Source organism: Salmo salar, chromosome ssa01, assembly GCF_905237065.1.
Source record: "Salmo salar chromosome ssa01, Ssal_v3.1, whole genome shotgun sequence".
NCBI lineage: Eukaryota > Metazoa > Chordata > Actinopteri > Salmoniformes > Salmonidae > Salmo > Salmo salar.
Genome location: NC_059442.1, coordinates 103,464,989 through 103,480,703, shown reverse-complemented (window position 1 = coordinate 103,480,703; position 15,715 = coordinate 103,464,989). Strand labels below are relative to the sequence as shown.

The window sequence follows — 15,715 nt, the reverse complement described above, 5'->3', positions numbered from 1 at the left end:
AACAGCGTTGATTCAACCAGTGTGTACCCAGTGAGTACATGATGTAAATAAATACTGTATGCTCAGTCACTGTCACCCAGTTACAGAAATGAAATGATCATCCTTTGATTTGTTTCAGGATTTCCTATAGAACAACTTCACTTACATGACTAGACCAACTATAATCTGGACATTCTGCTAGTTGGTTCCACAACAATACATCCATGAGAATAACATCATTTAGATACACTCACCTGAAGCAGAGGTACACAGATAAGGACTTACTTGTGTGGAGCAAATAAGGACAATCTGCACCAAAAGTACCCAAAAAAGTGGCCCGCGAGCCATGGTCTCTCCTGCTCTTCCCTCTCCCGGACAGCTAGAACGGGTCAAAATGCTTTCCTTTTTCTTGGATGAGTTGGGTTGACGGACCCCCGACAAAAAAAGTCACCGAACTGAATCCGTTTCTACCAACTGAACCGTCAGAGGTACCATAGGCATCAAAGCCTTGTGCATATTCATGACCTGCTTAGTTCTAGGAAGTGATTGGCAGAATTCACGGACTGCGCCGAGACAGACTGGGAGGGGTTATTATGGGTACAGGGGCAAATGGAACATGGAAAATAATAGCGGGCGATTTAAATGGCTTGGGATTTATTGAACCACCTGTTTAGTATTCATCTTTCATGTTGTTAATTTACAATGGTTGCCTGGGCTAGATAATACCAGCCTCTGTACTGGCTATTTTGATCATTTAGTTGAGTAATTTGACCATCGTTGCCGTCTGTTTTGTCAATGGTTCTTACCGACGTCCTGGCTGATAGGTCATTGCAGGTCTGTGGTCGCCCCACATCACAATCAATGTGCATCGTTTGGAGCTCAAACTGAAAAATAAGTACAATAATAATAATCACTCCGACATAAGTCACATTCACAACATATATATAATATAATAGGCAAAATAGTGATCGTTAAATCATTAGTTATCGTCACCAATCCTCAATCGGATAAACCATCATAGACCGAGTCCTCACATCACATCACATGCTTGATTCTGAACTAATCATAGTCATTTCACCCTAACAGTAAGATAACTGATTGTAATGTTATTAATATAGCTTTATTGTGACCACGAATAGAGTGAACCTGCCTGATGATAAATCGTTTTTAAAAAGACATCCCAAACCACTTGGACAATTATTATCAAAGGGCAATTAGCGCGATATTACGCGGACTTTTACTCTGTGATTTGGTTTTGGAACTATATTACAAACATCTCCCTATAATCTTGCACTGCCATCATAGAAACTTTGCCTGGTCTTCCCTAGACACAGCCAGGTCATCTTCTGGACTAGAACCCCTGTGTTACAATTCCCACTTATTTGTAGAAATGGACATGGCGGAGCGCCACGCATTCCATATAGGCCGCATTCGGCTAAAAAGTCACTCTCGGAGTAGATCGTTTACAGTAAAACTCTCCAATGTAGTCTGGAGTGTCTGCCGAAAAAATAGGTTTGAATATTTGGAGGGGTCCTGCCGTTAGTCACTATTGTGCCTTAAAGTCCCAAACCTCTTGTACTTGTCATAGGACTAGCCTTATGAAAGGAGGCTAAGCACAAGTTCACAAAACAATCAACTTACTGCCACTGCTAAAACGGGGTTATCCTTCAGCTTTCCAATCAACGTGTATCCATCCAGGTTGACTATACCTCTCTGGGCGGTGTTCTGAGAGTCCACCATAATGCAATCCACGAACAGAGTTACAGAACGCTTGCTGACTTTCAGTAAGATATTGTGCCATTGAGAGTTGAAGAGGAACGGTAGGAAAGGGAAAATGGCCGTCTCGTGTTTTATTCAATGTTGTGAAGGTGAATTCAAGAGACAGCGATTCTCCGTTCAGTCTAACGGCAAGCTGCTCTTCGCCGTTCAAATCTTGCATTTGCCAAACATTTCAGTTCTTGGTTACGGTACTGCCGTTCATTCGTAAAACTGTCACAAACGCAAATTCCTCCGGTAGTCCAAGGGGATACGCTGATCTGAAACATGGCGAGAGACAGTCACTTATCGTGTACATATTAGCCAATGATAAGTTGGCTAAAATCGCCATGCATAGTAGGCCTAGATGTTAAGGCCTAGTTGTCTGTTCATCTACATGCTTTACACATCGAGTCCAGAGTCATTTACAAAAAAAGTGTATATAATTGTAGTTAAATTATACACGAATGATGCTATGGCTAAAACAATGTATAGTTATCCTAAAGTGAGCAGTAGCCCTTTATGTGGCCTATTAGCGCGGGAGGTAGCCAAATCAAATCACATTTATTTGTTACATACACATGGTTAGCAGGTGTTAATGCAAGTGTAGCGAAATGCTTGTGCTTCTAGTTCCGACCATGCAGTAATATCTAACAAGTAATATAACCTAACAATTTCACAACAATGAATACGAATATGTACATAAAAATATATAAATGGGCCGAACAGCATAGGCAAGATGCAGTAGATGGTTTAGAGTACAGTATATACATGAGATGAGTAATGTATGGTAAGTAAACATGATATGAAGTGACATTGTTTAAAGTGGCTAGTGATACATTACATCAAGATGGCAAGATGCAGTAGATGGTATAGCGTACAGTATTTACATTTGAGATGAGCAATGTAGGGTATGAGAACATTATATAAGTGGCATTGTTTAAAGTGGCTAGTGATACATTTAATTACATCAGATGGCAAGATGCAGTAGATGGTATAGCGTACAGTATTTACATAAGAGATGAGTAATGTAGGGTAAGTAAACATTATATAATATAAAGTGGCTAGTGATAAATTGATTACATCAATTTTACCATTATTAAAGTCGGTGGAGTTGAGTCAGTATGTTGGCAGCAGCCACTCAATGTTCGTGATGGCTGTTTAACAGTCTGATGGCCTTGAGATAGAAGCTGTTTTTCAGTCTCTCGGGCCAGTAACTGAAAGGTCGCTGGTTCGAGCCAACTAGGTGAAAAATCTGTCGATGTGCCCTTGAGCAAGGCACTTAACCCTAATTGCTCTTGTAAGTTGCTCTGGATAAGATACTGCAATGTGCTGTGAGTTCCCCTGATTCAGCACCATGGACAGGGACAGTACCAAACATGACCGGTAGATGGCAGTGTTCGCCAATACGGCAGCTCTCTGGCCAATTATTGCAGAACCGTTGACCTACAGTATATATTTAATTTGACTACTGTTTCTGGTGTTATCTCTAAGATCTAGAACGTGGCACATGTCCTCCCTCTACTAAAGGAGGAGATCCTTCTGACTTAGATAACTACGCTCCAATCTCCAAATGATCTGCCTTTCCAAACATTTCGAATCCCTGACCAACTGTCAGATAAGAACTTCTCGTTCTATTCTTAATGTGAATAGAGTTTTAGACCTGGACATACTGTAGCACCGTTTCAGCTGCTACGCTCCTTTTAGATAATGTGTTAAGTTGCTTGGATCATAAAAATCATTGTGCTGCCTTATTTATAGAGCTTTCCAAGGCCTTTGACACTGTTGGCCATCACACTCTCATTCAAAGGTTGACTGAAATAGGTCTAGATCAGGCTTCTTGCAAGTGGATTGAGAATGATCTGTCAGACAGGGTACAGTGTGTGATTTCTGATGGTGTCAAGCCTAGGTTCCTGGATATTAGGAAAGGTGTACCATGGGTCGGTTTTGGGATCTGTTCTCTTTACTATTTCTATACATAATATTGCTCTATTTGTTCAAACTTTTAATATTCATCTGTATGCAGATGATCCTGTTATGTATGCCATTGCCCCAACTGTAGACCAGGTGTTGTTAGAGCTGCAATCTGACTTTGTTGCCTTACAGAATGCCCTGTTTTTTTTAAAAGTTGGACTTAATGTGGGCAACACTAAATATATGTTTTTCTCTAATTCTCACACTTTTTTCCCGCTGGACTATATATTTATCTGGGCTTTTAGATTGACAAGGATTTATGGTTTAAAAAACATACTGCGGCAGGTAGCCTAGTGGTTAGAGCACTGGGTCAGTAACTGAAAGGTTGCTAGATTGAATCCCTGTGCTGACGAGGTAAAAATCTGTTGTTCTGCCCCTGAAAAAGGCTGTCATTGTAAATAAGAATTTGTTCTTAACTGACTTGCATAATTAAAAGAAACTTGTTAAAAAGCTAAGATTTAAAGTGGGCTTATTTTTTTTAAATAGATCTTGCCTCTCCCTAAACAGCAGGAAACAGACTGTACAGTCAACTTTCACAATACCCAGCCACTAACTACTCTTAAACCTTAGGATGCTGTCAACCATAGTGCCCTTCACTTTATCACCACTGCATTCTGTATCAAAAGTTTGGCTGGTACTCATTGAAGTCCCGTAGATCAATTCATTACTTCCTTATGTTTACAAAGCTTGTTTACAATGAGATGTTCTGGTGCCGCTCGGGCAGTTTAAGGTGTTAATTGAATACCTTGTAGCTGAGGACTGTAACTGGTGCCGCTCGGGCAGTTTAAGGTGTTAATTGAATACCTTGTAGCTGAGGACTGTAACTGGTGCCGCTCGGGCAGTTTAAGGTGTTAATTGAATACCTTGTAGCTGAGGACTGTAACTGGTGCCGCTCGGGCAGTTTAAGGTGTTAATTGAATACCTTGTAGCTGAGGACTGTAACTGGTGCCGCTCGGGCAGTTTAAGGTGTTAATTGAATACCTTGTAGCTGAGGACTGTAACTGGTGCCGCTCGGGCAGTTTAAGGTGTTAATTGAATACCTTGTAGCTGAGGACTGTAACTGGTGCCGCTCGGGCAGTTTAAGGTGTTAATTGAATACCTTGTAGCTGAGGACTGTAACTGGTGCCGCTCGGGCAGTTTAAGGTGTTAATTGAATACCTTGTAGCTGAGGACTGTAACTGGTGCCGCTCGGGCAGTTTAAGGTGTTAATTGAAGACCTTGTAGCTGAGGACTGTAACTGGTGCCGCTCGGGCAGTTTAAGGTGTTAATTGAAGACCTTGTAGCTGAGGACTGTAACTGGTGCCGCTCGGGCAGTTTAAGGTGTTAATTGAAGACCTTGTAGCTGAGGACTGTAACTGGTGCCGCTCGGGCAGTTTAAGGTGTTAATTGAAGACCTTGTAGCTGAGGACTGTAACTGGTGCCGCTCGGGCAGTTTAAGGTGTTAATTGAATACCTTGTAGCTGAGGACTGTAACTGGTGCCGCTCGGGCAGTTTAAGGTGTTAATTGAATACCTTGTAGCTGAGGACTGTAACTGGTGCCGCTCGGGCAGTTTAAGGTGTTAATTGAATACCTTGTAGCTGAGGACTGTAACTGGTGCCGCTCGGGCAGTTTAAGGTGTTAATTGAAGACCTTGTAGCTGAGGACTGTAACTGGTGCCGCTCGGGCAGTTTAAGGTGTTAATTGAAGACCTTGTAGCTGAGGACTGTAACTGGTGCCGCTCGGGCAGTTTAAGGTGTTAATTGAATACCTTGTAGCTGAGGACTGTAACTGGTGCCGCTCGGGCAGTTTAAGGTGTTAATTGAATACCTTGTAGCTGAGGACTGTAACTGGTGCCGCTCGGGCAGTTTAAGGTGTTAATTGAAGACCTTGTAGCTGAGGACTGTAACTGGTGCCGCTCGGGCAGTTTAAGGTGTTAATTGAAGACCTTGTAGCTGAGGACTGTAACTGGTGCCGCTCGGGCAGTTTAAGGTGTTAATTGAAGACCTTGTAGCTGAGGACTGTAACTGGTGCCGCTCGGGCAGTTTAAGGTGTTAATTGAATACCTTGTAGCTGAGGACTGTAACTGGTGCCGCTCGGGCAGTTTAAGGTGTTAATTGAAGACCTTGTAGCTGAGGACTGTAACTGGTGCCGCTCGGGCAGTTTAAGGTGTTAATTGAAGACCTTGTAGCTGAGGACTGTAACTGGTGCCGCTCGGGCAGTTTAAGGTGTTAATTGAATACCTTGTAGCTGAGGACTGTAACTGGTGCCGCTCGGGCAGTTTAAGGTGTTAATTGAATACCTTGTAGCTGAGGACTGTAACTGGTGCCGCTCGGGCAGTTTAAGGTGTTAATTGAAGACCTTGTAGCTGAGGACTGTAACTGGTGCCGCTCGGGCAGTTTAAGGTGTTAATTGAAGACCTTGTAGCTGAGGACTGTAACTGGTGCCGCTCGGGCAGTTTAAGGTGTTAATTGAAGACCTTGTAGCTGAGGACTGTAACTGGTGCCGCTCGGGCAGTTTAAGGTGTTAATTGAAGACCTTGTAGCTGAGGACTGTAACTGGTGCCGCTCGGGCAGTTTAAGGTGTTAATTGAATACCTTGTAGCTGAGGACTGTAACTGGTGCCGCTCGGGCAGTTTAAGGTGTTAATTGAATACCTTGTAGCTGAGGACTGTAACTGGTGCCGCTCGGGCAGTTTAAGGTGTTAATTGAATACCTTGTAGCTGAGGACTGTAACTGGTGCCGCTCGGGCAGTTTAAGGTGTTAATTGAAGACCTTGTAGCTGAGGACTGTAACTGGTGCCGCTCGGGCAGTTTAAGGTGTTAATTGAAGACCTTGTAGCTGAGGACTGTAACTGGTGCCGCTCGGGCAGTTTAACGTGTTAATTGAATACCTTGTAGCTGAGGACTGTAACTGGTGCCGCTCGGGCAGTTTAACGTGTTAATTGAATACCTTGTAGCTGAGGACTGTAACTGGTGCCGCTCGGGCAGTTTAACGTGTTAATTGAATACCTTGTAGCTGAGGACTGTAACTGGTGCCGCTCGGGCAGTTTAAGGTGTTAATTGAATACCTTGTAGCTGAGGACTGTAACTGGTGCCGCTCGGGCAGTTTAAGGTGTTAATTGAATACCTTGTAGCTGAGGACTGTAACTGGTGCCGCTCGGGCAGTTTAAGGTGTTAATTGAAGACCTTGTAGCTGAGGACTGTAACTGGTGCCGCTCGGGCAGTTTAACGTGTTAATTGAAGACCTTGTAGCTGAGGACTGTAACTGGTGCCGCTCGGGCAGTTTAACGTGTTAATTGAAGACCTTGTAGCTGAGGACTGTAACTGGTGCCGCTCGGGCAGTTTAAGGTGTTAATTGAAGACCTTGTAGCTGAGGACTGTAACTGGTGCCGCTCGGGCAGTTTAAGGTGTTAATTGAATACCTTGTAGCTGAGGACTGTAACTGGTGCCGCTCGGGCAGTTTAAGGTGTTAATTGAAGACCTTGTAGCTGAGGACTGTAACTGGTGCCGCTCGGGCAGTTTAAGGTGTTAATTGAAGACCTTGTAGCTGAGGACTGTAACTGGTGCCGCTCGGGCAGTTTAAGGTGTTAATTGAAGACCTTATAGCTGAGGACTGTAACTGGTGCCGCTCGGGCAGTTTAAGGTGTTAATTGAAGACCTTGTAGCTGAGGACTGTAACTGTTTTTCACAAATGTTGTGTTTGTATTGATTGTTGTTTTGTTTGACATTGTATTGGTTGTTGTATTTCTGTGATCAGGGTACTCTTGGGATTCAGACCATGGTCTCAATGGGTTTTCCCTGAATAAATAAAGAATAATCATTTTAAAATAATAATACATTACATCTACAGCACTAGCCACCCACTGGATCTGTGCTATTTACCTTGTGTTAATTCTGAAGTTGAATGCTGGCCCAATTTTGTAGGCAACATGCTGAGAGGTTGATCCAGGCCCCTTTTGAACTGTTCCTCGTCTGGCCAGCTCAGCAATGTGAAACTTGGACATGATATAAAAACCTGTTGGTAGGATAAAGTACATTAGGGATACTTGTTGAAGTGGATAGTTTTAATTCGTTTTTTTTTTATTGTTGTTTTGATCTCAGTAGTGTGAACTCTCACCTGGGAAACTATCCTCTCCGACCTTAATCAGAGGACACAGGCCCTGCTCAGTTTGAATGTCAGCTCCAGAGGAAAAAGACACCCCTGCAAAGAGGAAGAGACAGACTGACTTGCCTTGGCTGAAGTAGGATATGTGTGTGTGTGTGTGTGTGTGTGTGTGTGTGTGTGTGTGTGTGTGTGTGTGTGTGTGTGTGTGTGTGTGTGTGTGTGTGTGTGTGTGTGTGTGTGTGTGTGTGTGTGTGTGTGTGTGTGTGTGTGTGTGTGTGTGTGTGTGTGTGTGTGCACATCCAAGTGCCACCTTCTTCCTAGCCTGCACCCGTGCTGATTGCCTTGTAGCCTGACCTACACACTGAAAGAAGCTGCTACTGCAGTGATTACAGTACGTGGACAGACAGACATCCAATCACCCATCCAATCATCCAGTGTTTGGAAAGCTGCTGCACTGCTGTACGTAGCCCTGCTGTGAGCACTGAATAAATATGATCTCTGAGTGTCAGTTGTTTCCTCTTAAGCCTAACACCCTGGCTCGAGACTTGACATCTTGGCTCACTGATGCAGTCCTATCTAGCTGCACCATTGTATCAATCAGTTTCTTACCATCATGAAATGTTGAAATTAGATTACCACCATCCTCATTATCGTCATCATCAGCATCCCTAATTCCTGACCTCACATCTTTAGTAACATCTCCTAAGGCAGCAGTGTAAGCCATACATTTCAATAAGAACTGTTCAAGGGTCATCATAAATTGTGAATTCACATCGCCTCTACATTCAGCTTTTGCCAGGGTTTAAGATGATATTTAAACGCACTACTCTATTGTCTATATGTCTTCTACAGAGTATTAAACAATACTTACTCTGCGAGTGAAGGCCTGTGCTGAGGCATTGTAGGATCACATAGCATAACAAGTAGAGGAGGACCTCCCTAAAATACAAATGTCATGTCATCACAGATGTTAGAAACGCAGATGTTAGGAACACAGATATTAGGAACACAGATGTTAGGAATGCAGATGTTAGGTTAGGAACACAGATGTTAGGATCACAGATGTTAGGTTAGGAATACAGATGTTAGGAACACAGATGTTAGGATCACAGATGTTAGGTTAGGAATACAAATGTTAGGAACACAGAAGTTAGGAACACAGATGTTAGGAACACATATATTAGGTTAGGAACACAGATGTTAGGGACACAGATGTTAGGAACACAGATGTTAGGTTAGGAACACAGATGTTAGGAACACAGATGTTAGGAAAACAGATGTTAGGAATACAGATGTTAACAGATTAATAAGTCCTCTTTGTACCAAACAGAATCCTATATATAGAATCCTATATCATCAACAGCAGGGCTCTGTAACCCTCTTCCTGGAGAGCTACCGTCCTGCACGTTTTAACTTCCAACCCTAATCTAGTGCACCTGATGTTAATCATTAACTGCTTGATGAAATGAATCAGGTTAGTTACAACAGGGGCTGGAGCAAAAGCCTACAGTAGGGGAGCTCTCCAGGAACAAGGTCGGGGACCCAAGATCTACAGATTTACAGTTCAGTTCAAAATGTATAGCCTAGTCTGTGAACTTTAATACATGAATGACTGTATAATAGCAGCATGCATGCATAATGCAAAGCAATACCTGCATACATCAATCAATAAATTCATGTTTACCTTTTGAATCCACCAGTAGGCCTTTAGCAGGTTTTTTGTGGTTGGAAGAGTCTGTCCACAGGTCTCAGCTGTGTGAGGAACAAGAAGAACCTACAAAATAACACATCTGGTAAGACTGGCAAACTGAGAAGGTTTTCTTTGAGGCGTGACTTATACTGTTCTCTGGGGGTGGGGAGTGGGTCCGGTGGTTAAACACTGTACTAGGGTTAGTATCCCATATCAAATCAAATTGTATTTGTCACATACACAGTTTACAGCAGGTATAAAAGGTGCTCCCTCAACAGTGCAGTACAATATCAATATCCATAATAATCAAAAGTCAAGAAGTAGTAAGAAGGTATTATGCATAGTAATAAAACAGTTATGTACACAATCAGATATACAGTATAAATTATGAATGTACTATGTCAAGTATGACTGTTTTTACAATTATAAAGTGGATAGTGTCTTGGTCACACAGGTGAATAAATAGTGTATAAATAGAACAACAGCATTGACTGTGTGTGTGTGTGTGTTAATGTGTGCCTGTGTGTGTGTGTTAATGTGTGCGTGTTAATGTGTGTGTGTGTGTGTGTGTGAGAGAGAGAGCTTCTGTGAAAGGGATGGCTATATGGAGAGTCAAGGCAAATAGTGTCTGAGCAGATAGACAGCTAGGCTTAGCTGCTCAGCAGTCTGATGGTCTGGTGGTAGAAGCTGTCTCGGAGCCTGTTGGTTTGAGACTGGATGCTCCGACACCGTTTGGTCTGGTGGTAGAAGCTGTCTCGGAGCCTAGGGTGGCCCATAGGGTATCTATAGGGTGGCCCATAGGATGGCTCATAGGCTATCCCATAGGGTATCCATAGAGTATCCATAGAGTATCCATAGGGTATCCATAGAGTATCCATAGGGTATCCCGTAGGGTATCCAATAGGGTATCCCAAATGGTATCCATAGGGAATCCCATAGGGTATTCCATAAGGTATCCATAGGGTATCCATATGGCATTGATAGGGTATCCCATAGGGTGGCCCATATGGTATGCCATAGGGTATCCCATAAGGTATCCATAGGGTATCCACAGGGTATCCATAGGGTATCCCATAGGGTATCCATAGGGTGGGCCATAGGGTATCCATTGGGTGGCCCATAGGTTATCCCATAGGGTATCCATTGCTAATCCATAGGGTATCCATAGGGTATCCATAGGGTATCCGTAGGGTGGCCCATAGGGTATCCATAGGGTGGCCCATAGGGTATCCCATAGGGTATCCATAGGGTGGCCCATAGGGTATCCATAGGGTGGCCCATAGGGTATCCCATAGGGTATCCATAGGGTGGCCCATAGGGTATCCATAGGGTGGCCCATAGGGTATCCCATAGGATATCCATAGGGTGGCCCATAGGGTATCCTATAGGGTGGCCCATAGGGTATCCATAGGGTGGCCCATAGGGTATCCATAGGTTATCCCATAGGGTATCCATAGGTTATCCCATAGGGTATCCATAGGTTATCCATAGGTTATCCCATAGGGTATCCATTGGGTGGCCCATAGGTTATCCCATAGGGCTCTGGTCAAAATAAATGCACAATAGGGTGCCATCTGGAATATACTCCACTCCTTTATCACATGCATTACCGTGTACATTTTAATTTCACCTTTATTTAACCAGGTAGGCAAGTTGAGAACAAGTTCTCATTTACAATTGCGAACTGGCCAAGATAAAGCAAAGCAGTTCGACAACATACAACACAGAGTTACACATGGAGTAAAAACAAACATACAGTCAATAATACAGTAGAAAAATAAGTCTATATACAATACATACAAGTCAAAGATCAAATTAAAGTAGAATGTAAATAGACTATTGGCTCCCAATATGATATTTTATTTTGTAGCCTATAGCCTACCACCTGCATTAATGTGTAATACATAGCCTACAGCAGGGGTAGACAACCCTGTTCCTGGTGTGCCACAGGTACTGTAGGATTCTATCACAACTAGGCAGCACGCTGATCAGTTCAGTGATTGCCTAAATTCAACACACTTGGTCTTCCAGGTCGGTTAAATCAAAAACATGAAGTTTCTGCGGCCCTCCAGGACCAGGGTTACCTACCCCTGGTTTACACTATAGCATTACAGATATCTTTGGGAGTTGCATCATTCCTTTTTCACAGTATCCAATAGGTGTTAGAGATCACATGTCAACAGATAGTTAACAGAGTAGTCTAAAGACTACTGCACGTCTGCGTCTGCAAAGAGGCCAGGGCTTTTATGGCACAGGTGGTCGCCACCCTACAGGGTCACTGGTTCAAGCCCCGTTCTGCCAGTTCCCCCTCAACCACTATAAGAGTTAGTAGTTATAAAATATGATTTCACATTTACCCTGCCATGCCTCATCTCCAACCATATCCAGATGGGAGGGGTGGACCAAGCAATCCATCTAAACTCAATCAGTGAGGAATCTGGATCTGTCATATCAGTCCTAACAATTACCACTCATAGAGAATGATAGAGGACTCTTCTTTGTATCTGTTCCATTATGGAGTCTGTGAACGAGCCACTGAGGCCATCTCCATTTTGAAGTAGTCCATTTTCAATTAGTTGATAAACAAACTGAAAGTGTGCATACTACCACCTTGAGTGTGTTTGAACAGCTATAAAGGCAAGGTTGGGGACTTACTGCCACCAGCAGGTACGGAATATTTGCTCACAGGTATAATTAATTGGCTGATGCCTCCTGCTGACCTGGATGGCATTGTGTGATCCCTCCTCAACACATAGGAAGTCCCACCCAGTAAATGACTTAAATGTTGAAAGCCCTCACTGACCCTGCCAATGCTAAAACAGGCTTTTGGGCACTAGAGTCCTCTATCATTCTCTATGGTACCTGAAAGAGGGACTCTCCATTTGTGCTGATCTTTAACCTGCTAGCACCTCCCCCAGTAAAAGGGCAATAAGGCAACCTCAGAGTTACACACAAGGATACTTTATTGACACACACACACAGACACACACACACATGGATGAAATGTACATGGAAAGGTAGTGGAATGGTAGTAGTTCTGTACTGGACAGAAAACAGGGGTAATGCATAAATTGTACATACTATATGATAGCAAGAGAGCAATGATAATTGTAATGAAGGACTGTATAAATGGGTATGCTACCAACGATATACACAGAGGCAGAATGCAATAGGCAATAGTAAAAACTATAAAGAACAACAAGCAATAATTATATACATCTTACTCACTCACTTTGTGCAAGTACACCATCCCACATGTCCAAAGAGATATGAGTGAGTCCAGCTGTTGTTGTGCAGGTCAGAGATGAGCTTGCTGGTCTCTCTGTGTCTGCTTGAAGGAGACAGAGAGGGAGGCAGGATTTGGGGATCTGGAACCAAAGATGTGATTGGCTGACCTCACTGTGTGATAAGGCCCCTGGCAACCATGAGCCCTAGCAAACAATCGGTTTGGCTATGGCCAGAGGTGTGAAGGGCAAGTTCATGATTTGACCTCGGTTATTTCTGAGTTCCCAGTTGTCTTGAAAGCACCAAAAGAGTCACCGGCAAGGACGTCAGAGTACCACTTGACAGGATCTGCGCAGCAACTGCGCAGTTTTTATGTTCGAGAACGTGCGTGGTCGCTTCCACTGTTTTCCTTTTTTTCAACTCAAACGTCGCTAGCCTTGCCAGGCTGCGGAAGCTGTGTGCAAGATCAAGGGACTGGATTGACTACCCATGTCGTTGTCCCGTTTGGTTTTGAAGTCGGCTTAATGCTGTTTTGTTATAGTTAAAATACCAAATACTATCAGAAGAAGTGATCTATCGTCACAGAATCTGGTGAGTACTGAGTAGACCAACGCGCCAACGAGCTTGCTAGCTAGCTACTCGATGACGGTACCGTTACAGCACAGATCCGATGTGTGAAAATAAAGCCATTGGCTGCTGCTTTACAGCTTGGAAGATTAGCTAGCTACGAGTTTAAAGTTATCGTGCTGGCTAGCTAAGTAAGGACGGTTAGCTAGTTACTGCAAAACTAGCAATGTAACGTTAGCTAGCTAACGTTATGTGGTGAGACTGACAGCTACTTTAACTAACGTTAACTACTCTAGCGAACACATTATCTATATAACTACTGTACGTTGTTGACTCAATATGTTGTTGTCTGTTTCTTCTGAAGAAACCCCAGCTAGTTAGTTAGTTGACAGAATTCCCAGTTAACTAGTTATCTTGCTATGACGTTTTGACGGTAGAAACGGGCTAGGTAGCTAACTACACTAGGGAGACAGATTTTGTGTGGTGATTCATTCTGTCCTTGTTTGCAGTAAGGGATGGTCACAGAATATTTCAACATCTGAGAATGAGCCTGTGAAACTTTAGAGGAAATAGTAGGCCTATGTAAGTTGCTCAATCAACAGGACCTTTATAAACTAAGTGCTGTATGTCTGTGTTACATAGCTAAATAACTACCGAAGCATAACCCTTAATTAGTACGCTCCTAGACCTGGGGATATTAATGTTACTCTCCCCTGAACTGTCATACGTTCCGTCAGTCAAGGTAATTAGCTATACCATGTTGTTATACCTCTTCTCAGTCAGTATATCTTCTCAGTAAGTTGTCAAAATGTTATTGCTGTTCAGTTGCGTAACTAGCTACCTTGCAAGCTACCTACACAATGTTGAAGTATCCTCATAGACTCACTGTCAAGAGTGTGACTAGGTTGGAAAAAGAGCCAGGTAGACTACAGGTATGATTGTTAAAGACGCTCAGAGAGCATTCACAGACACAGGTAGTGTAGTTGTTTTGCTTGGCAAAGATCAAGAAACTGAAACTGTCATATTCATGAATGGAGTGTACTGTTTCTTTACAATCATTTAACTTCCAGGAATAGCACTGGCTTCAAAATACCAGGGAGTGGAGTGTGAATTCCATAGATTATTATAAGGTGAATTATTAATCAGCCAGTGCACATAGCTGCGCTCAGGAAGGAAACGGGTTGGCACCACACTACACAACTGATTAGAAAAGCACATGCATACTAGCTAAGTATACTGTACTGTAACCTAGATGTGTTCTAGTCTGCATCATGCAGAGTTATGAGGGAAGAACAATAAGGGTGACTCTCCGGTTTATCTTAAGTAGGCTACATTCCCCTGTTTCCTCATCAGTACAATCTGCAATGTTGTCTTAGATCTAGACTGTATTGTTGTTGTGAATTGTGATTTAGTTGCTAAATCTCAGTCATTTGACTGTTTGTTTGTTTGTTCACTTAGTAAATGGGTAGCTGACAAATGCAAACAGTAGCCTAAACCAGCGTGCACACTCTGCTATGCAAAGCAAATACCCTGCTGGACAGCAAATACCCTGCTGGTAGACATAACTTAGTGGATCTAGGCTTTGTAACTGCACTCGGAGCAGCTCACCACCACAACGTTTTCAAACTTAAAGGAACCCATTTGATCACTCAAACTGAAACTTTGCACTCAGTTGAGAAATATAACACATGTTCTAATTAAAGTTGGCTAGGCACAACTATCTCTGGCCCTGTTTCAGATAGCCATGCCATCTCCATTTGAATGCACTTTGCTTTGTGAAGCATGCAGATGCAGGTACTGGTGTTGTCCCATATAATTGAAATGTGCAACAGGTTTTAACATGCCCTGCTCCCAGCACCTCCACTTTATGACATGGCTATGGAAACTATGGAAACCCAGAGACAGTGTTCTCATTTTCTTGCAGCCTGTCTATGGATGATGCTACTCTTAGAGTTAGACAGTGATATTCTTGTCTATCCTATAATTTATGTGCCTGTATTAATAAGTAAAGCATTGCCTAGAGGAGGAGTGCTGATCTAGAATCAGGTCCTCCCTGTCCATTCATTATAATCTAAAATGCACAACTGTTCCCAGATCAGCACTCCTACTCTGAGGAGAAGCTTTATGAATACGGTGTTATGATTAAAGTAAATTCCCTGCATTTTCACTCAATAATTTACAGCCTTCCTTGCTGTAAGATGGAGAGCTTGTTATATATGGTGACTTGCCTTGGTTGTTTATGAATACATAAGAGTCTCTCTGGTTATCTGCCTGAGAAAACCATGCCAGTCTTGTTGTTTGTCTCCCTCCTTCATCTCTGAGTGAACGAGTGGGGGCAGGGGGATGGAGAGAGAGGAAAACGAGAGAAGGGAAGAGAGAAACGGATAGAGGGCCAGAGAGAGAGGTAGAGACGGAGAGAGAAAGTCAGAGATCAGAGAGACA

General features: G+C 43.0%; 2 protein-coding genes across 6 annotated transcripts in view; one reads left to right on the top strand and one right to left on the bottom strand.

Moving 5' to 3' along the window:
* Positions 1-530, bottom strand: part of col9a1b (collagen, type IX, alpha 1b) — a 32,631-nt gene extending 32,101 nt beyond the window's left edge. For both annotated transcript variants that reach the window (XM_045687103.1, XM_045687106.1), the window contains exon 1: positions 265-530. In XM_045687103.1, the coding sequence (XP_045543059.1) occupies positions 265-327 (63 nt within the window). In that variant the 5' untranslated portion in view covers positions 328-530. The remainder of the gene's footprint in view (positions 1-264) is intronic.
* Positions 531-13,067: 12,537 nt separating this feature from the next.
* The window catches only part of fam135a (family with sequence similarity 135 member A), a 52,105-nt gene continuing 49,457 nt past the window's right edge, over positions 13,068-15,715 (top strand). For all 4 annotated transcript variants that reach the window (XM_045687075.1, XM_045687074.1, XM_045687073.1 and 1 more), the window contains exon 1: positions 13,068-13,297. The gene's annotated coding sequence lies outside the window, so the exon portion shown is untranslated. The remainder of the gene's footprint in view (positions 13,298-15,715) is intronic.